This window comes from Petromyzon marinus, chromosome 38 (assembly GCF_048934315.1).
Source record: "Petromyzon marinus isolate PM22_M1 ecotype Great Lakes invasive population chromosome 38, UKy_Petmar_22M1.pri1.0, whole genome shotgun sequence".
NCBI classification, from domain to species: Eukaryota; Metazoa; Chordata; class Hyperoartia; order Petromyzontiformes; family Petromyzontidae; genus Petromyzon; species Petromyzon marinus.
Genome location: NC_133704.1, coordinates 7,760,119 through 7,782,203, shown reverse-complemented (window position 1 = coordinate 7,782,203; position 22,085 = coordinate 7,760,119). Strand labels below are relative to the sequence as shown.

Genomic DNA, 22,085 nt, shown 5'->3' with positions numbered 1-22,085 from the left:
GTATGTGTTCGTATTTGTATATGTGCACAAAGGCACACGTGCACACGTACAGATATGAATGCATAGAAATGTATGAATGCACACACACACACAAACTCACACGAATTCATGCATGCAGATGTGCTCGCACACGGGCGGACGTGTATGGACACACGCACCGATGCACACGCTTGCAGACACCTACATGCATGCACAAACACGTCGACACCCGCAGCCCATACTCCACGTTGCCATCAAACCCCCCTCCATTCCACCGCTAACATCCCACCTCTGCAGCTATCCCACTCTCACCCCTTGTTTCTCTCATTCTCATCTTCAATTATGCTCACGTTGTGTGTTTTATATTTTATTTTCAAACGTTCTCCTCTCTAGGCACCAAACTGTAGGAGAATGGACAACAGCATTTTGCTTTCCATCAAACTCCGCAACAGCGAGCGCACGCAATATTTTTTTTTAGTTCACTCGGAACAGTTTCTCTCTCCGGTGCCCGGTTCGGTCTCTTGACGATCGAAAAGCCCCCGTGCACGTCAACGCTGTCAGCAACTGAAGCCTACGGGTTTATCTGGAGGACCACCAGCCTCCCGCAACGGAGCCGGAACGGCGAAGCAACCGCGAGAGATTGAGCAGAACGGAGGGAGAGGCATGATGCATGATGATCTGCCTTGCTCTCTCTCTCTCGCTTGCCGCTTCCCTGCTCACCCCGCCTTTTCTCGCTCGCCCGATCCCCCCCCCCCACACCCTATACCCCACCCCATGCATCCCCAAGCCCTCCAGCCTCTGTCTCACGGCCCCCCGTCAATCGCCTGCCATTGACTTTAACCAAGGCATTCAATTTTAGATCTGCAGCCAGTAGGCGAGACAGCCCCCTACGAAACAGCCTTTGCCATCCAATGGTCATCGTGACCCAACAGTCTATGCCATAGAGGTTCAAAGATACAGCGTCGACAACGCGCAGTCGGCAAAACCATCTCAAAGTCACCACCATCAACAGTTACCACCACCGAGCAATACCCTCCACCCAACAGCCTCCACTACCAAACAACCTTCACCACCCATCAGCTATATAAAAAAAAATCATATTGATCTTAACATTATATGTTTTGTGTGTGTATTTTTGGTAAATATAAATGCAATAAAAATAAATCTTGACGTTTTAGTTTAACTAGCCTCTTAAAAAAAACTCTCGTAAGAAATGTAGAAATTACAGCACAGCACACACATAAAATAAATTCCACTTCTCAAAGCTACCGCTACCCACCGTCAAAAACACAGTACGTCTTGTGGAATGACAACGACGAGCTCCGTGTACTCGGGCAACGCTTCAAATAAATAAAACACAAACCCCTCCTTCCCGCCCCAAAACCTGACAAAACATTAAAAAAAAAAATTTATGTTTTAACCAAAAACCCTCACACCCCCCCCCCCCCTCCCAACTATAAACAAAGAAGCACACACTCGGCAAAGGCAACGACAACGCTAAACCTCATAACGCCGTACAAAGCAATTAGGCCTCCCGTCTGCGGCAGACACTAACGTAGCACCTTGTCCTGTTTTGATTGCCACCCCTGCCGCCCCTGGCAGGCGTCCCATTTAAAAAATATCACAGAGGCCGCACACACTGTCTCTCCGGCTGCTGGAATGCCGCTCTGTAATGCATGAACCCAGCAGCCAGCGCGCGGTTAACACCATTAACCCTGGCAGTGGCGGTGCCGCACGCACACGTGCATGCACGTGCCCCTGTTCTGCGTTCGGCAATCGCGACCGCGGCTCGGTCTGGATCATAGGAACGGCAGCCAGTGGTGTAGCACGGATGGCATGGCAATACAGCAAACAGATGCTTGAGTCCATCTGCGCGGAGCTTTAAATGTTGTCCCCTCTCCGATGTGTGTTGCTCTGCATCGGATTATCATGGTTTTGGCATAGAGCAAAGAATTAAATGGGCACGCATCCCCCCTGTCCAACTCATCCTCTCTTCATAGTTCGACGTCTTTTCCAATCAGGCCTGTCGTGGGCCCAAGTGCAGTTGCAACACCTACACACTCGGTAACCACGCCACTGCTGATGGTCGTTATGTCTGGGTGTCTGTTTGTATCTATGAAACTGTCTGCGTGGATGTATGTCGAAACTAAATAACAGGTTGATTAAATATCCCAAAAGAGAATGAGAAATATCGGTTGGACTGTCATATGACGTACATTATTCTCAGGGATAGGGTGGGTGGGGAAGTGCTGGAACAGAGTCCACTGGAAGGGATCTCTGTGATATCCGCTTTTGCAGGCCGTTCTCAACACAAAGGTTGCACTACTGAGCAATATCTGAATAGATTTTTCGTCTCGTGACATGACGTCGATAGCACAATCTGGATAAAATTGAGGTGGGAAAATTGCACGAGTTTATTTTCTGTCACTGAGAGGAAAGATCTCAACGTTTCAGCCAAATGGCATTCTTCATGGATTAATTATTGCAGTTTATATAAGTAGAGTATTTTTCCTATGAACCAAATCACCAAGAGTGCACCCAATCTGGTCAATAATCTGAAGTTAAGCAGGCATCAGCCTGATTAGTACTCAGATGGGAGAGGCTGCCTGGAAATCCAATGTATTGTAGGTTTGGGCTGTAAAGTGGCCAGGAAATAGCAGTACAGCAACATATTATTGCATCTATCTGTGTGTAGCTTTGAGTGTCACCCTTTCTCGGTTTACTCCGGTTGCCTCCCTCATGGAACAAAACACTTCTCAAAAATATATTGGCCAAACACCCCAATGCAGGGTGCCCCTGAAATTTAATCTTGACTCTCAGTAAGGCTTTCCTCTACAAATTCTTATTATATTTTCAAATGTATCTGCCAGTGTCTCTGTAAGCCTTTACTGTCTTCCTATTTGCCGGACTGCTCGTCAGACTTTTTTTCTGTTCTGTCGGTTGGTCAACCGACTTGTCTATTTATCTGAGTATTCGTCCGTCCATCTGCTTACCTCTGCGAACACTGCCATGGTAAAACATATCACAATTAGTTGGGCTTTTTTCTGTTTCATTTGCTATTTTCGTGCTCGTTTTACAGGGTCAAACGTAAAGAGTAAACACATCGCAAATTACTGTTCATTGCGAAAATGCAGTTGTTTTCATGACAAAATGACAGGTCCCGTGGCAGATGGCAGATATCCCGTGGCAGACACCTCTGGGGTGGCACGGAAACGGCACCGCTCGGTAAAAGAGCCACCCACAAATGGAGCAAATTGAAAATTAAATCTGTCGTGGTGCTTTTGAAAAAAACACAATAAAAATAATATCTATGCAAAGTCTAAATAAGTATTAGAGTCAAAGTGTCTCCATGCACACATGAGCGTGGGGTGGTGATTATTGAGCCAGTGGTTGTAAATTAAACATTTTGGAAAATGTATTACTTTAATTGAAGACGTGAAGCTTAAATATTATGTTTTCTATGTGTGTGTCTGTAAATACATTTGAAATTACCTTGTTAAAATTTAGATAAAATTTCATTTTTGTTGTTGTATTTAATTTGTCCATTTTACTTTATATATATCTTTCCCTCTGCTTTTTTATGCTCCTTGTACTTTTCCCTAATTTGCCTTAATTTTGTGTGTGTTGTTTAAATTCGGAATCTACAGTACTGTTGTATTTATTTCATTTACCGATACTGCATCACTGTTTAAAAAATGTTTCTGTTGTTTCCACACCACGCTGTGAAATTGGTTTTCTGCATCGTATATTTGTTTAGACCAAGGCCTCCCTTGAAAAGTAAACTTCTGGTCTCAATGGGTTCTTACCTGGTTAGAAACGAAACCTATCTACCGACAATTTGTGGAAAGTGCTTTTCTTCAATTTCTGCACGATAAAAAAATTACTCGACCAAATTGTTGCAATATTCTGCAAATATCACCTGGCAACAGTTTTTCCATGAACACAAAAAAATGGACCGTACGCCTCTACAGGGTTAAACGGATGAGCTGAACACAAAACACGTTGACGCTATCAGAGTCCGGACTCAGTCTCTTCCCGGGAGCATCGATTCATGAGCGGTTGGCGCTATCGCGTTATAGCCAGTGCACAAACAGCTCATAGGCTGCTGTGAGCGATGCCGTGCATCACTAATGGTGCGGCGCCGTTGCACTAGAGTTATGGCTCAAGGTGCCCCGCTTTAAATTCGGTGAGCAAATTTGATTTTTTTTTGTTCTGCCCAACGTATAAGCCGTGTCAAACTTTAACGTTTATTGTGGTTCGTGTAATACGTTGTCCTGAGACTCCTGTGTGTGAGACCCCTGCCCCAACCATTCTGTTGTACTTCGAGGAGGCAGTACAGCAAGTAGGCATTTGGCCTCATGTGCTAATTTTTTAGAAAAATCCCTTCTCTGAACACGAGTTTCCTCCACATGGAAAAACGTTCGATAAGGAATTGCCCATGTATCTCAAGTAGGACCCTCCTTATATAGTCATAAGGCTCAGTTGAGACTTTCCTACATAAATCAAGGACTATCATTAATGTGAGATTATTAAAGCGAAGTGGAGCGATGGTACAGAGATTAGCTCACTGCGCTTCGGTCCCAGCAAGATGAGGTCAATTACCGGCCATGGCTAACATCAGTGGTGAGTGATATCTCAACCGGTCCTGAGCCCCCTGTTCACCAATCCCCATTGATCTGCATGGTGAATTATGGTCAAACAACCATCATTACTGACATTGCATAGGGAGGACTTCATCCAACAGTGGATTAACAAAGGGCTGTAAATTATTATAAAAAAATCAGACATCTGCTAAAAGTGGTCGATAAGGAATGTGATGCACTTTTTAAAATCATGACTTTGATCATACATGTTTTTAATATTCCTTGATGGCAGTGGTGGGTCTGTTTTGATTCAGATGCAGCAAATATTGTAGTTCAATAAGGAGGCAAGGCATCATGACTATACTGGAACAGATTTTCCACGCAACAGTAAGATGCAACACTTTCATGGAAAAATTAGACCATAATATCAATAAACATAATATCGACCTCAAGTCTTTCGTCAATGGTAATATTATTCACATTGCAAGCATATCATTTGGACTACATGAAGCCAATATTCATTATTGGATCTGGCTAAACTTTTCAATGTAGCAGGAACTTGTTGAAAAAAGAGCCCCAGTGAATCTTTCATATGTAAATAAATGGCATTCATGTTACTGGTTGCAATGGGACCTTTTCTGGTTAGAAATAATGGTCGAAACTATTGCTACCACTGTTTACTACTACTACAGAAAAGACTAACATGGAAGAGCAGGTTCTGGAGGTAAGCAGTCTAATTGGATGCAATGTAAAATATGTAAACCATCTAGATTAGGCATCTTGTCATAAGGGGGAGGGGACTTGCTAAAGGAAGCTGTCAGAGAAAGGATGTTGGGGAAAACGCCAAGAGGTAGAAATAGGACAACACTCTTGCCAACTCGAAGACATTAAAAGGAAGCTCCAATGGGACGGGGGAAATTTGAACAAAAGAACCTGTCATGAGGCATAAGTCAAAAGTACTGCTGCTGGCAATACTTTGGCGCACTAGGCTGCCCTGTAAATGATGATTTTAGTTCCAAAAGTCTGCAGTTTTAAAGCAGTTGTGCTTCCCAGGCAGTTAAGATTTGGTCCCAGCATGAACATTTTCTTTGACACTGAAACAACAAGGTCTTGAGAGATAATTCTGTTTAGATGCATTATTATCCAAAATTGTCTCCCGATTAAATTATCTCGCCAACAGCAGGTCCACGGCAAAAGTTCCCTCTATCTCATCCAATACCACTGCCCCCAAGCCCACCTTACAACTCCGCATTCTGCATGGGGGGTTTTGGAGCCGTAATTATGCAGAGATAGTTGAGGTGAGTTCACTTTACCTTCCCCAATCATGTTTTTTTTAGGCGACATATGATACGGTTGAACATCACACCCAGGACGAATACAAATTATGCTGCAGTGCAAACTGTGTCATCAACAACAGCAAGGTTATTTTAAGCTTATTGAAGAAGCATAAACGTAATTTATTATCATTATATTGCTGTAACGTTTAGGGACGGCCTAAAATCTCTCTTCACCAATGATGCCCTGGTCCTTCATAGCAGTCTGTGGCTGCATATAGCTCACCGACGAGCCTCAATGGCGGCGAACCCCATCCACATCTCCCACGCTGCGGTCGAGCCTAATGCCTTCTCTCTTAAAGACCCGCTGGCCGAAAAGATAAGCACAGCGTTTGTCAGCGAGCGAAACCCTCCCATCAATATTTTTTTAACGCAAACATCATCAGCCACCGAATCCAATCTCCCCTCCCTCCCAATTTAAGCATCCTGTGTCCTCTCACGCACTCCCTCTCTTGCCGCCCCAATCCCCCACACCCCACTGAACTCCCAGAGGCCTTCACACCACCACCGCGTATCCACCACCTCCCCCCAACCCCCACCCCTCCACCGCTCCCCTCCCCGAACCTGCCTGCTCACAACCGCATGTCCAAAGCGCTCGTCTGCTGTGATGGTGGGGGGTGGCGAGTGTCTCTGAGGCGCGAGGCACCGCCACGCATTATCATGATTTCAATTTTCGCAGGAGCATCCAGGGTCCCTCGGGGTCGCCAACATTGATTCTGCCTCGTGCATACATTTGGTAAACACGGAGGCGGGCGCGGCACGGGGGAGACTCCGGGAATACTTATTGCGGCCGGCTGTCCTTAAGACGCTGTGCTCATTCGTGCGTGCGCCTCGCCCCTGTGAATTTTTATTGCTCGGCACCCAGTAAGGTAGAGGTGCAGCTCTGCAATTTCTTGCTCAAGCCACTGCTGGCAGAAGAGCCTCCACGCTAGAGGGAGCTCTAGAGAGCCCATCTACACTGCGGCTATGTTTCTCGATTTCATATTGCACCTCTTAGTTTGTCTCCCATTCAGATAGTGCAGCAGAAACTGTATGCCTTGCATATCTATGTCTATGAATGTGCCTGTGTATATGGTTATGGTAAAGGTGTGGTAGTGTAGTGGTTAGCATAATGCTGGCCACCAACCCCCTCGTGTACTGTGCCGGCCTTCATAGGTGCTCACTAACAGCACTTGCCCCAACATCGGTGACGAATATCTGAACCAGTCCTGGGCATCCCCTAGGTCGACTCAGCCTTAAATTAGTATCTGGTGCGGTGTGTATACATCGCCACTGGGGAGACAAAGGTGGTCAGGCCGTCGTGTACTATGCCGGCCTTCATGGGTGCTTGCTAACAGCACTTATCCCAAAAATCTGTTAAGGCTATACAGGGGATCTTTTTGTAAAAGGTGCAGCCCTCAAAGTGTTTGCTCACATCACTGCTGTCGGAAGGTCCTACGCTAGGAACTCTAGAGAGCCACTGCAAGAGGGTATGTTGGCCTACTCTTCTTCCACGCTGGCTAGGCATCTTGAAAGAGATGCCTAGCCATTGTTTCCAGAGATGCCTAGCCATTGTTTCCACTTCCATACCAGGAGATCAAATCGAACCAATGACCTCTGGATGGCAAGTGTATTGTGTTAACCATTACACCACAGCAGCATCCGTCGCTCAGTGCCAAACCTTAACCCATTGCTTTGAGCCACGAATCCATACCCCAATGGCGCCCCCCAACTCAAACCCCAACCCCGGCTAGCACCCCAACTGAAAACATTCCCGACAAAAGTGGGAGCCTACAGGCAGACTGCAACACACCATAGGTAGGCCCTGTTACTGCCGATGCAGCCATATAAAACATAAAAGACAATAAGATGCTTGCTATGGCGTGATTACTTCAATGATATTGCAGCCGGGCATGGCAGCATATGTCCCGTGATACTGTGAGTGGGAAGGTCACGTGGATTCGTGACACTGTTTCCAGATCTCCTTGGCAGAAGATGACAGTCTAGCAAGTTGTGTTTGTGAACTCTTAGTGTGGATAGATGAATGTTGTCTCTTCCATTTGAGTGGGCATTCTCCGGATACTCGAGTTTTTTCCCAATAATACATACTGCTCCTAATTATTTGGATATAATAACAGAACATATACAACATATATTTTGCTCCATTCTTACACATTATATAAGTCGGTAAAGAACTGCCATTGTGTTGTTTAATTACATTTTTGTAATGTATTGGTAGTTTTGTCTCTTTCTTTATTTTTAAACTGCTTTCAATAATTCTGGTATACCCTATGGGTTTTGACACGCCTAAATAATGATCTATATCTAAACATTACTGACGGCAATACATACATTGGTCATCGCTTAAAATAGAAAACAATGCATTGTGTCAAATGCAATGAGGTTACTGTGCAACTGGTCTGGTCAATCTATTGTCAAGAGCACAGTAACAATCACCACCGTTCGACTTGTGCAGAGCCTTGTTGTGCGTCACACTGCGGTTCATTCCTCATTCAGTCTGCTGCGATGATTTTTGCAGGTGATGTTGCCAATGAGGGCCTGTTCTGTCCATCTAGTGTCGAAAGATCCAATTAGAGGCCGGTCTGTCATTGTATTGTCCAACGATCCCATCAGCGCACTGGTGATAATGTATTGCCTGAAGAGCCCATCGGAGACTGTATTGTCAAAGCATTGTCTCAAATCCCATCAGAGGCAGTTTTTTTTCCATCCATTGTCCACATATCCCATCAGAGACCAGTATGTCAATGTATTGTCTAAAGAGCCCATCAGAGACTGGTCTGCACAATGTATTGTCTGAAGAGGCCATCAGGGGCCCAATTGTCAATCTATTGTCCAAAGACCCCATCTGAGACTGATCTGTCAGTACATTTCTTAAAGAGGCCATCAGAGACTGGTTTGTTGGTCTATTGCCTAGAGGCCCCATCAGAGACCAGTCTGTCAGTATAATGTCTGAAGAGTGCACCAGAGACTGGTTTGTCAATCTATTGTCTAAAGTCTGCAGAGACTGGTCCGTCAGTATAATGTATATTGTTAAGATGTTGTCTGTAGACAGTCGATTGTGTAAATACCCCATCAGAGGAAACATATGTCTGTTCTATTTTATACATACCTATTAGAAACTGGTCCGGTCAATCTATTGTCGAAAAATCCCTTCAGAGGTCAGTCTCCTATTATACTGTTTAAAGATGGGGGTCTTTAGACAGTCTATTGTATTTGTGTATAGAAACCCACCAGGGAGAAATATTTAAGTCTATTGTATGAAGACCCCATTAGAGACTGGTCTTCAATCTATTTTCTAATAGACCTCCCAAAAAAATACAATTCCAAAAGCAAAATAGAGTCAAGCAAACTCAAAACAGTTAGTGCGTGAATACTAAGCTTGCTCAAAATTGTCAGCAAAACAAACAAAAAATTCCCGCGTAAATGTTACGTGAGCTGAATGGCTCCACGGTGAGTTGCTAAAAATAAAACATCCTCACGTCAATACTTGGGAAAGTGTCAGACAGGTGCACAAAAAATAAGAGAAAAGCGGGGGGGGGAAAGGGGAAAAACGATACCGTGGATTGGCAGGTTTATTTTCCTGTTAAACTGCGGCTGCTATAACGTGCACAGGGGCTGACGGATTAGGGGCTGACAGAGGTCAGAGTTCATTCCAATACCCCTCTCACCCTGCTGTATTTGCATACTTTGTGAAGCTGGGTCATTTGTCAAATGAAGCACGGGCTCAGAAGCCTGCAATGTGCACGCGTGCGTGCGTTTAGAAGGGAGAACGGCATCTCAGAATAATGTATTGTTGGATATGATTAATAAGAGTTATCTGCGCTGCATTTTTTTGTTAAATAATCCAGCCACGGCTTTGCGTTCGCGACAAAAAGCTCGCAACTGAGAGCCATCGCCGCGTAACACTTCCCCTCTTTTTTGAAAACCGTCGCTTGAAAATGACGATGCACTACGCCGTAAATAAATTAAAACACACAAAATAAAAAATAATAACGCCACCTCCACCGCCCCCCACTCCGAATAACATTTCCAGAGGTACGAAATTATAAATATTTTTTCATTTAAAAAAGATTTAGCTTAAAAATGGCAGAACGTTAGATTGATTCTTCCCCGAGCATATTTTTTATGCCTTCCGATTTTCATTGTGTACTTTCTCACACTAGTATGGTTATAAAACATGGTTAATGATGCGTGCAAGTGCACGCGGCGATTGGAGCTCCAAGGCGCTCACAAAGGACTCTCCCAGCAGCAATCATTCAGCTCGCCTGATTTAAAACGCTACACACTTTTCTAATCGCCCTTAACTCGTTGCTGTTCAGAATTTGTCGCAAAATTATGCATTTTATAACCACAAGCGGGACTCTCCGTCACGCTTTAAATCAGAATTCGACTTTATTTTTTAAAAAGAGCATGTTTAATATTTCGAAATCAATACCGCTGTACTGACTAACTGAGCAAACAACATTGGAGGGAAATTAAAATTCGCAAATTAGATTTTTTTTTGTTGTAGAGACACCGGTTAAGGATTTTTTTCTTTGTTTTAGTCTGGAGGTCAGTGCACTCGTCGGCAAGAGCGTTGACACCCAGGAAATTCTGCGGGGAAAACCAGCAGGCCCCATCTACCAGACAGTGCACGTTAAAGACTCTCCATAATACCGTTTTTTTAAAGACTCTGTGACATTATTCACAACAGCAACACATTGCTTCAAAGTGCAAATCCAAATAGAATATATAATAATTGTTATTATAACAATGTTATTTTGTTTATTCAGAATAAAAAATAAAGGAGTGGCAGCCAGGGATGCAAGATATCGGAGAGGATATCTATTGAGATGAAGCGATTAAATCAGTTTGTGTGCAGGTGCTAGGTGTTTTGTTACATCTCAGGAGCTTGGGGAGGGTTTCATCCAGTGGATTAACCATGGCTGCTGATGATATGTTTATAAAAACAATACTTACAGTGAAAACACTTTAAAAAGAGTCCTGCATTGACGTTGAGTATTTGTCCAACTCCAACGTTGAATCGGTGTTTGTGTGTTAAACTGAAAGTTTCTGACATATCTACAATGTTGCAAAACAATGAATTAAACGATATATTGAATCGATCCTGTTCACATTAAAAGACACCAAGGTGTAAATATTTACGGGAAAAATGTAAATATTTTCACGTATAGAAATGTATTGAAATGCGATAAAATTAATATATTCGAGATTTGTAAATAAGAAGAGGTATCTTCCGTGGCAGTTGGTTTTGAGCGGCGATCAGCAGTCAAGTTGAAGTGCGATCGTCGAGATGTCTACCAACTAGACAATGAAATACAATCACAGATGGAACGTCTACACCTGAGCAAGAAGTGTCATAATTGGCAATTAGTCGGGCGCATTGCACGTGAACTTACAACGGTGCATTTGTTGTGTTTAATTTTATTTGCGAGGCGTATTCCGTCCATTATTTACAAATGAGCTCGCGGAATTGTTCAGCTCTCACTAATACACGCGCCTTGAACAAATGTACGTCTGTGCTAGATTTATTTAAAAATGTTTTAGTGCATACATTACAACGACATCTGTATAATCTGAGTACACAAAAAGGAACACGGCTAAACTGTATCTTGTTGTCCCGTTCTGATAAGAATATTTTTTTTGTCATACATTAAGAAGTTGTTATACTTCAGCATGGCTTAATACGACTTCTTTATATTTTACGGACTGCCTATGACAAGTGAACGCCATCACAAGAGGGAATTATTGTATTTTTACATCATATATATTGTATGCAAACGTGAATAGAAACAACTTGGGTGTAACTACTGGAAAACCCACTCGAAGTTTACTGTCAAAATAACTACAAACTGCATGTACACAGGCAACCATACAGACAAAATATAAAAGGACATAACAAGAAAAATACTGCAATTGATATTGGCTGGGTGGAATGACTATGCGTGCCTGCAATCTGAGCAATTCTGAAGTGTGGCTGGTGAATCGCAAAAAAATATGGAGTAATCAAGTCAGAGGCAGCAGAGAAAGTAGGTTTGAAAGCTACGTGTGTAGAGATTTGAGTATTCTCCTCTCGTACGCATGTGATTTCTCTGCGTACATACTCTTATTTCCTCCCAGATATCAAATAAACTAAAAAATAAATTGCCAAAAATCCTCAGCAGCATCCTCCTAAAAATGAGTCTTAAGAGTGGCTTAATAAAATCTTACTATTATGATACACACAGTTAATAATGTACGATGTATGTAATAATGGAAAGGAGCGGTGGGGCAGTGGTTAGCACACCGTGATGTGAACTCGGCAACCAGTCCTGGGCCCCGAAATTCCCCAATCCATGGTCAAACAAATCCCCCTCTAATGACGAAAGCTGCATGTGGATTGATAAAGTACAGAAAATTATTAAATTATACATGATAATATGCAATGCATATTGCACTGTAACAATATATATTGTATATATAGGGCTACTAAAACAGAAATGGGAGAAATAGGAAGAAATGAGGCCCGGCAATGTAACGGTATGTTTTATTGATGCTCGGCTTTAGTGGAGGCCGGGCAATCTGGCTGGAACCGGTTGTGGAAAAAATGCTCCACGCTCCGCAGCTCATGGAATGGGAGAGTACGGGAGAGTACAGGAGAGTACAGGAGTGTACGGGAGATCCGTCAAGAGTAGCTCCGAGGAGGCGGAGAGAGGAACCAGAGGCAGTGGTGTTTATTTAACGGCAGGGAACAATGATCTAACCACTGACAATTATATAAAAAAAAATCCTCCCTTCACCCTCTTCATATTTGACCTTTCAACCCCTAAGTGAAAATATTTTTTTCCGACTGTATGATGTGCAGGTTACTATTTTATAAAGTCAATTTTCCGCTGTCATAACCAAAAGGCAATTATAGGAAAGGTCTTACCTTGAAGCAAGCTTGCTATGGATAGCACATCTTTAGCCATACGGCTGCAGTGTACTTTGGGGTTCAAGGATTTTGAGCGATGAAATTTTATCAATTTGATGAAGACCAAAAAGGGAAAAAGAAAAAAAATCCTTCTAATGTTATGTGTGATGAAGGATAGGGATGTGCCGGAGATAGTCCATGGCCAAGGTACGCGCACGAAATAGTAGCATCAAAAGAGAAAAAAATTAAAATACGTTGGGGTTAAAGAATATATATAGGGAGAAAGTGAGATGAGAGAAAGGGCGATAAAGAGTCTACAAAAGCTCATTGAAATTATTGTTGTATGTTTTTTAGGTAGATAACTTATATATTTTTCTTAAAGATAGTAACACTGAAGTGAATTAAAGGAATCTGAAGAAAGAGCAAGCACAAATCAAGAGAAGAGCCAGGTTGCGGAAGAGCTTGAGGGAGGGCACGGGAAGGACCGAACTAGAAACCCAGTGAGTTTCTGCTAGAAGAAACCCAAGTGACGTGTCACCTCCCCAGTAGATACAATTCATTAATCCTGTGTTGTTACAAAACGTAATAAGCATTAATAAATGATTTTATCCAACACATCAATTTTAAACCATTCTGATGATGATAACGATTCACCATTCTGATCTTACTTTTGCTCCGATATCCGCAAATTAAAGATAGAATCATTATTATAAAAAAATATATTCGTGGCAATTTTTTTCAGGGCAGGAGGGAGGGGGAGGAAACGTATTCCACGCTTCCGCGCATTTCTAAAGGGCCCGGCCAATGAGTCAGTGCGGCGGGCGACAGCCTCGGCTGGAGTGGCGCCGCAGACGTGATTGGCCTACCAAGCAAAACGCCGCAGGGAGAAAACCATTTACACCGCGGCAAATAAAAATCAAGGGACGGAATTACGGGAGCGGGGGCAACATTCATCTAGGTTGCAAGACTGATGGCGACAGTGCAATTTTGTCAGGCAGGATGAATGTCTTAATTTGTTTTCCTCCTCCGTAATTTACATGTTTGAGTTAAGGTTACGCGCGTATTACATGAGTAATGCCTTCCCCCGTGATGACATTACTGTTGGAAGGCACTGGGCCCAGGTTACATCCATCACAGATTAAATGCTGCCACAAGACTCGGGGACTGTAGGAAGTTAATGGCACCTCCCCTACCAACACTTGGCTGCATAAAGTCAAGTTTCATCTAAGAACCAAAAAAATCCTGCAAAAAATCCCACTTATTCAAATGGAACTGCTATATATTCTGCGTCCCGTACGCTTATTCTTGGCTCCAACAAAGACATTCCTTTACAATTTACAGTGAACCTCAGCTGCTGAACTTGCGCGACCTTTGCGGCGAATCTTATTTTCTCTCCGTGGCCGTGCTCCATTTTACAATCGGCTCAAACGAACGCTTCAGCATTTTAACTACCTCTGCTTCCACGCCATCCCTGCACCATGGCGTCCGCATTCATTTCATTTTGCTGTCCTTGTAGTTGTGGGGTTTCTTTGTTTTGTCTAGTTTTGTTTATATATTATTAGCTGCGTCTCGGCCCCTTTCCTCCTATGTCCTCGTTTGCATTAGCATTTCGCACCACTGGGCTGTGTCTGCACGCGGAGGCTGAAAATACCTCCATGCCAACGTCATTAATAACAACAGTGCCTTACGACTCAAACGTCTTACAAAGATAGCGTTTTGGGCAATGCCCCCTTTTTCTTCTGAGAAAGAAAGGGGCACTGCTCCTATCTTGTTTAAGCTCATGTCCGCAATACACATTAACAGCAGGGTGGAGAGGTAGTGCAGTGGTTAGAGTAATGCACGATGAACCCGGCAATCTGAGTTTGATTCCTGGCCATAGCTAACATCAGTGGCAAGTGGTGTCTAAATCTGTACCGGGGCCCTATATGCACTAACCCACATTGCCCAGCTTGGTGAAGTATGGTAAAAAAAAACCTCACCCCACGATCGATACGGCATGAAGATGCCTTCATTGACCAATGCATTCATAAAGGGCTGCAAATTACGATTCATTATTTATTACAGTAAAAACTACAGGATCTTAAACATAATTGTAGTATTTTAACCATGGGTTTGAAAACAATGTCATTGCATTTTAGTATTTTTTTTATATCTCCCCAAAACATTAAGTAATCATTTACAGATAGCCCTTTGTTAAGGTGTTCCAATTCTGTATCAATCAAGGGAGTTTGTTTGGTTAGTGGAGGTTGGTGAATCAGGGTTTGGGGGGAGCCAGGACTGGTTCAGATGTCACTCGTCATTGACGTTAGCCATGACTGGAAATCAACCTCAGGTCACTGGTCACCAATCCTCGGCCAACTAACATGTGTACGAGATAGCATGATTGAAATTGTAAAAAAATACGTACATTTGTAACTACAATTGACCCAAAATAAAATAAATTACTGTAATCAAGCGCATCTGGAAAAAGGCCAATGGGAATGAGGGCTTTATTTTTGCAAAGAGGGAAACCTCAATGTAATTCAGACCAAGACATTAAACACCCTCACTCAGCCCTAACCTTAAACTTATTCCAATAGGCATTTTATAGCACTAACAAAATCATGAACGTGAGCGCTAACGCTAACTAACCACAACACTTATCCTGACTGTAATCAAACAATGCCATTGATTAATTTTATTACCCAGAATGCTCTACAGTATGCATAAGGGTGTTTTGTGTATATACAATGCCATTAAGCTTTGTACTTAACTGAGATAGCCTCAAAGCTTAACGTCTGGAAAAGTTTTATTGGGTTGTGTTGGGAGCAGAACTTTCATACAGTTTGGAATTTGCATATTAGGGTTAGAACTATCTGGAACGTACATAGATTACTTTTATTGATGTATAAAAAATTTAACACATTCATCAATAACACTGTGGCCTTAAAAATATAAACATTTAAAAGGTGATGTTGTGGACAATGACCCTTCTTCATCGCACATAGATAGAGTGCCCATAGAGATAGAGTGGATAATAATAGTTGCAGACTGCACTTAACAGCATGGGGCCTGATAAAAAAAAAATGTCGGTATAGCCTTCTTAAATTGGCATATAGTTACCTAATAGTAGCTGTTGAGTAACAGACACACCCTCCATAAAGCAAAAGTATTACTAAATTATGCCATGTATATATATTTTTAATTTTATGGCACATTTCTTTGTTGGAAGGTTAGTTCTTGTCCGGAAAAGGCACAATCTATGTATGTTGAACTTATTTTGCACCATACGTAGCCAACCGTGCTAACTGGAGGTGCAGAGGAAGGACAACAAATTAAAGACAAAAACTAGTTCTAAAGAAATTACTTTTCAACATATATTAAAAATTGCATAGTTCCAGTGGCTTCCTAATATTGAAAGGAAAAGCGTTCCAGACGGCCGCAGAAGCGCACCTGAAAGTGAGTGATGCAGTGACTGTCTTTCTTTGATTGCTAGCCAAAAGGCACGACTTTGCAATGCATTGCTGGGTCCAATTACTATTTCAACAAAAGGAATTTAACTACCCTACATTCTTGAGAAATCTGAGAAATGTGCGTGTGCACCACTGCCAACATAGCATCACCAACTTTTGTATTTATTTACCCATTTATGACCAGGTAATAGTGCATTGGGGACAAGTGGTCGTGCAGTTGTCAGCACAGTGTCACGTGAAAAACATTACCTCAAGCCTGATTCTCGACCACGGCTAACATCAGTGGCATGCAATCTCTGATTCAGTACTGGGGCCCCTTCTTCACCAACCCGCACTGATCAGTGTGGTGAGGTATTGGAAGATGACGCTTCTGGATTGACAAAGCTCTATGCATTTTTATTTATTTTAATAATTACTGTGTTTTTTCAAGGGAGATACCAAGCTTAATTAAGTACACAGCGTAAAAATGCCAAAACAAAGTAGAATGGACATTAAATGCCCTGTAAATTGTACAACACATTTAAGAATAAATGCTAACAATGTTGTATAATTGATAGACATTAATTATTCAATAATGTGCAATTGGAAAAAAATCAAGAGGACGTCTTGAGACTCATATAAGTAAACTTACTGTAGAGGCACATATTGGCCATTTCACAGCACTGAGCTAACAACCCTGAGTTCATGAGTTTTAAATCGGGTTTCAGTGACGAGTAGTTAAACCAAGTTACCAAGCGCAGGGACTCGAAGGGTTCAGCCCGGTCACCCGTGACTACATAATAACAATAAATGTTACGTAAAACACTGAATTTAGCTAAGCCCAGCTCTAAGGGAAAAATCCTGGGGTACCCTAACCATGAATCATCATTAATGAGTACCATCATGAATGGTGTTTAGAAGCCATGTTCCAGAGACTGTGTCACGGACAAAGTGATGTTAGATTCCAAATTGTGAAGAGTTCCAAGTGAAAGTTTAGTTGTCTCAAGACAAGATGCCGATAACAGCACCACTTGGGTATACGAGTTGACTGGAAGACAAAAACTTAAAACATTAAAAGACCTGTGAGCAGCTAAATTCCAATTAAACAAAAAGTCAAAAGGGGACTTGGCAAAACACCGGAGATTAGGGTTTGGATCAGCAGTAGGGCTAGGATTAGGGGTAAGGCTGGTTTCTGCGTGGATGTGACTAGGGTTTGGGACATGAAGAGTACCTGGGTGGATAGTGTAGCTAGGGTTAGGGGGAAAACTAGTATCTGGTTGGCTAGTGTGGTTAAGGATGGGGTAGAGTCTATTTGGCTAATATAGTTAGGGCCATAGGTAAGGATAAGTTAGAGTTTGGTTGGTTAGCATGATTATGAGTGTGACTGTTATGTTTGGCTAGTGTGTTTGGTTGGCCAGTGTAGTCCACATTATGAGGACTAGGGTCTGATTGTCTCGTATGATTTGAGATCTATGAGTATAACTTGAGTTTTATTGGCTAGTGTGCCCCCCAACCCACCCGCAACCTCGTTGCCAAGTCGGCTTCTGTTCACGCCGCTCTCTCACCTTGTTGAGGGCGGCTGCCCCCGTGAGGATGATGTGAGAGTTATCCACTTGGATGACCCTCTGACCCAGCCTCACCAGGTAGGCCCCAATGCCAATGGCGCGACAAGACACCTGCACACAAATAAAACGAAACAATAACAACAAAACCAGTGATTAATATCATTCCTTAGGTTTAGGTTTTAGCACAGGTGAAACCCACTGGGCAATGCACACTCATTTTCGATGGCGACCTGGTTACAGAACAGAAAGGAAAATCATGAACAAAACAATCCAAAAAATATACATTGTCAGGTTCCTGGGTTCAAATCTGGGTTTCAGCCACCGGTGATTAAACAAAGTTCAGAAGCATTGCGAGTTGATTGTCTAATTGTGGCATAAAGATGCAAGTATTAATTGACCAAATAAATCTACTATACACACATTATATCATGCATGTGTAACCGAAGCCCACTGTGTCTCGCTCTTCTGGTCATGAACTTCACTGAGAACACAGCGGTAGTTATCATTAAATCACATTGCCAAAGTTTGGTCGTACTCCGCATTGTATTCCAGCTTTGGCTCTATGTCTCTTGCGCTGACTCTGGTGGTGACCCGTGAGGTCATGTATGTATCCCCAACAGTGCTCAACGAGACGAAGGACTTAGGATATGGGAGCCAAGTGAAATGCTGAAACAGTGTGGCGTGCTGCAACATCAAAAAGAGCCGTAAGGGGCCATCCATTTAGTACATACGAAAAAATCTGTCAAAACTTGACCCCTCCCCCCCTCCCTGTACGCACGCATACTTTTTACAACCCCCCCCCCCCCGCGAATCCTATAGAACAGCCGATATTTAATCTACGCAGAAACGATAAAAGGATTAACAATATTAACGTGTTTAAGCAAACAGATAGTCCACCGCCAGACTATCTAGCTCATTTGAAGGCCAATATAGGCAAATTATTATCAAGGCTTCATCCCACCCCCCCCCCCCCCGGTTTCCTATGCGTAGATTGTCAGTAGACCCCCCCATACACAAGCATACGCGTTTGGGTTAACCCTCCTCCCCCCTCCATGCGTACATACGAAATGGATGGCCCCTAACAGCTCAAGCAATAATATGACGCAGAGGACTACCGAACCTGATTGCATGATTGTCTCATGTGGTTAGGTGAAGATCACGGCCGGAACGACGAGACACAATGGGCATGGGTAACATATGTGATAATCAGTTATTCACAATTATATTCAAATAGTTGGCATTTGAAATAAATCGTGGGGGTGGTGAATCATGAATTGCTTATGGTTTAAGTTGGTCATAATCAATTACTGTGCCAAAACTCCAATCATATTAAATTTGCTTTGTCATGTATTTCGGCTAATTCCAGCTCCAAATAATTAAATGTTTTGATTTTCCTGACATGTGACGAACACTCTTTGCAAGGCATGTGAGAAGAGGTGCCACTTAGTGCGAATAGGAAGCAGATGAAGGGGCCTTTTCTGACAACAAATATAGCAGTCAATGCCACGGAATATATTAGAAACTAGCTTTTTTGCCCGTTCAAGGATGGGTGTATATTGCAGTAAATCTGAAATATTAAATAGAAACATTTTAAGCTCATGATTATTGAGGGGGGGGGGGGTGCCCCATGTGGAGTGACGTCACCCACTAATGGTTATTGTGGAGGGGTGCGGCATGTGGAGTGACGTCACCCGCTGATGATGATTTTAATGAGGGGAGGGGTGCGGCATGTGGAGTGCGCGACCTTCTTGTGCGTTAGTGTAAATTTCCACGCGGGCATGAATATTAATGAAGGAGGGGGGGCCTCTTTTGCAGTGACGTTACGCACGGATGTAGCACTGTGCTGCGTAGATTTATTTTTTACCGTCACTTTCTGTAAAGAAACGTCATATTTGAAGCGACTGTGTGTAATAGATTATTTAAGTCAGCTCGACCTTCCTCTGCGTTAGTGTAAAAATCCACCCACTCATGAATATTAATGAGAGGGGTGGGCCTCATGTGGAGTGACATCACGCAGGGGGGTGGGCCTCATGTGGAGTGACGTCACGTGCAGGACGGACAGACATTTCTGGGTGATTATAGTAGGTAATTGAATCATTATTCCGATGATGAGAATAGCATGGCTGACTATTATAATGACTATTCTCAACTAATATTATGCTGATGATTATAATTTTATCTTTTGATGATGAACAGTACGTAATTTTCCTCCACGAGATAAAAATGTTTTTTTGTTCTCTTTATTTCTTGCACAAATTCATTCATTTGCAAAGAATATTGAACACTGTTTTGTTTTAGCCTGTACCTTCCAGTTGGATTTTCCACATATCACCCTCGCAAAAAGAGACTTGCTGTCGTGATGAGCATTGTGCAAATTTTACATACAATCGCTAATCATTTGAAGGACAGAAACTATATGCAAAATAAGGTTTATGGATAATGATGATGGTTGTTATTGATGATGATAACGATAGACTGTATACAAGAAATATCCCTTATTCCATCTAATTTCGTTTGATACAACCACTGGCCCCGAATGTGCAAAAATCCTGTTTTCATTCAATTCTTACACGGACAAATATGTCACAAGGAAAAAAATAACACTTAAATTAGCTGTTGGCTGAATTAATACTATATAAAAAGAATGCATTTATACATCTTATAAGTACAATATTCCCACCAGCAGTAGGAACTAGACAGCCACAATCACCTTCTCTGTTAGAATAAACACATATCACAATTTAAATAACAAAGAAAGATTACAGTAGTCCAAAAAACGCAACGTTTTTTTTTTGCCTCTGGTAACAATTAATCATTACAACAAAGACAAAACGAATTTTCAGACCGGACGTTGTAACGTCTGAGATAATGGGAAATTACACGATGTTGGACCCGGGTAAGAGTGTGCGCGTGAGAGAGCACCGATACTGATCAAGCAGTCAGGGGCATGAAAAAAACGAATGACCGCATTTCAACCATTTTCATTTTAACCATTTGTATAAGATACGCGTTTTGCCGCGTGTCTGCATGTGTGCGCAGGGCGCGCGCGCACAGTGACAGCGCAGATAACAGTTGTGATGCAGCTGGATCAGTTACACACTGATGCTGATCGCTCGGTGTGGCACCTGTCACTGAGCGGGGGAAAAGAAAAAATTACAGCTGCCTAAACAAGATACCCCAGATATACCTCCAAGCATGATAGCATATGTCACCCGGCACAGCACCAAGATGTGTCATAAATGAATGCAACAGCAGGCTCCGTTCAACCATCCCAGTTGTTTGTTTGTGTTTGTTTTCTATGCATAAACTTCTACCAACAAATGCAATTAAACTGTCGAAAGGCAAGAAAAGACGCAAACAAAACGCGAAGCGGGCTGCGATAGCGGCTTTGTGTGTAGATGGGAAATAAATAAATATAACTTACACTAGTTTAGCCATAGAAAAAAATAAGTTAGCAATACAAATGAGTTGTTAAAATAACACGAAAAAATAATTTCTGGAATCAAACCGCAACCAGGAATTGTGACAATTCATCGAATCGCCGGTGGAAGATGGGGGGAAGGGGTTGGCGGGGAGGGTGAGTGAATTGTTATATTCCGAGTGGGTACACTACTCGTAACATTACCAGCCCGTGCCTGTGTGCGTGCGTGTGCGTGCGTGTGCGTGCGTGTGTGCTGAAGACCAATGAACCTTTTGTCATTTAATGAGGCATCAGTCTGAGTAAATGGTCCCCACGTGGATACGGCAGCTCTGGCCGTAACCCATACCCAGACGTAATGGATAAAGGAGTAAATGTAACGGCCGGAATCAATACTCTCGCCCATAAGTGGACCTGTTAGTGCAAAGATGGGGAGTGGTGGGGGGAGAGTAGGGGGCGGTGGATCGGCGGGTGAGTGGAGAGCGAGTGAGGGTGGGTTGGCGTGAGGGGGCGAGTTTCATCTTCCCAGGCTAATGGTCACAATTTAATTAAAGCGACCTCGCCATGGACCTGTTAAAACTCTTACGTATGAAGTCTTGACGGATTTCCTCCCCTGCCACCTCAAACCAATCGCTTGTGTTGGTTAACGCATCCTAACGCGACGCAAATGATGACGACGGTATCGTGCCAGCCCAAGGGGAACGTTTTAACATCGATAGATGTCAACTTGAAACACCTGCCAAAAAAACCACTCAAACCAACACATGAACACCGCCAGGTCGGTCCCTCACAGAGGTGAGAGACTCTGACCTTGATAGCGAAAGCTAGAATCATATGTTTAACTTGAGGGGTAAAAATGCCGTGTGTACACGGGATGAGTAAT

At 42.8% G+C, this 22,085-nt stretch overlaps 1 protein-coding gene across 7 annotated transcripts in view; it reads right to left on the bottom strand.

Moving 5' to 3' along the window:
• The window catches only part of ACACA (acetyl-CoA carboxylase alpha), a 231,114-nt gene that overhangs the window by 88,744 nt on the left and 120,285 nt on the right, over positions 1 to 22,085 (bottom strand). For all 7 annotated transcript variants that reach the window (XM_032967726.2, XM_032967729.2, XM_032967724.2 and 4 more), the window contains one exon: positions 17,785 to 17,895. In XM_032967726.2, coding sequence (XP_032823617.2) covers positions 17,785 to 17,895 — 111 coding nt within the window. The remainder of the gene's footprint in view (positions 1 to 17,784; positions 17,896 to 22,085) is intronic.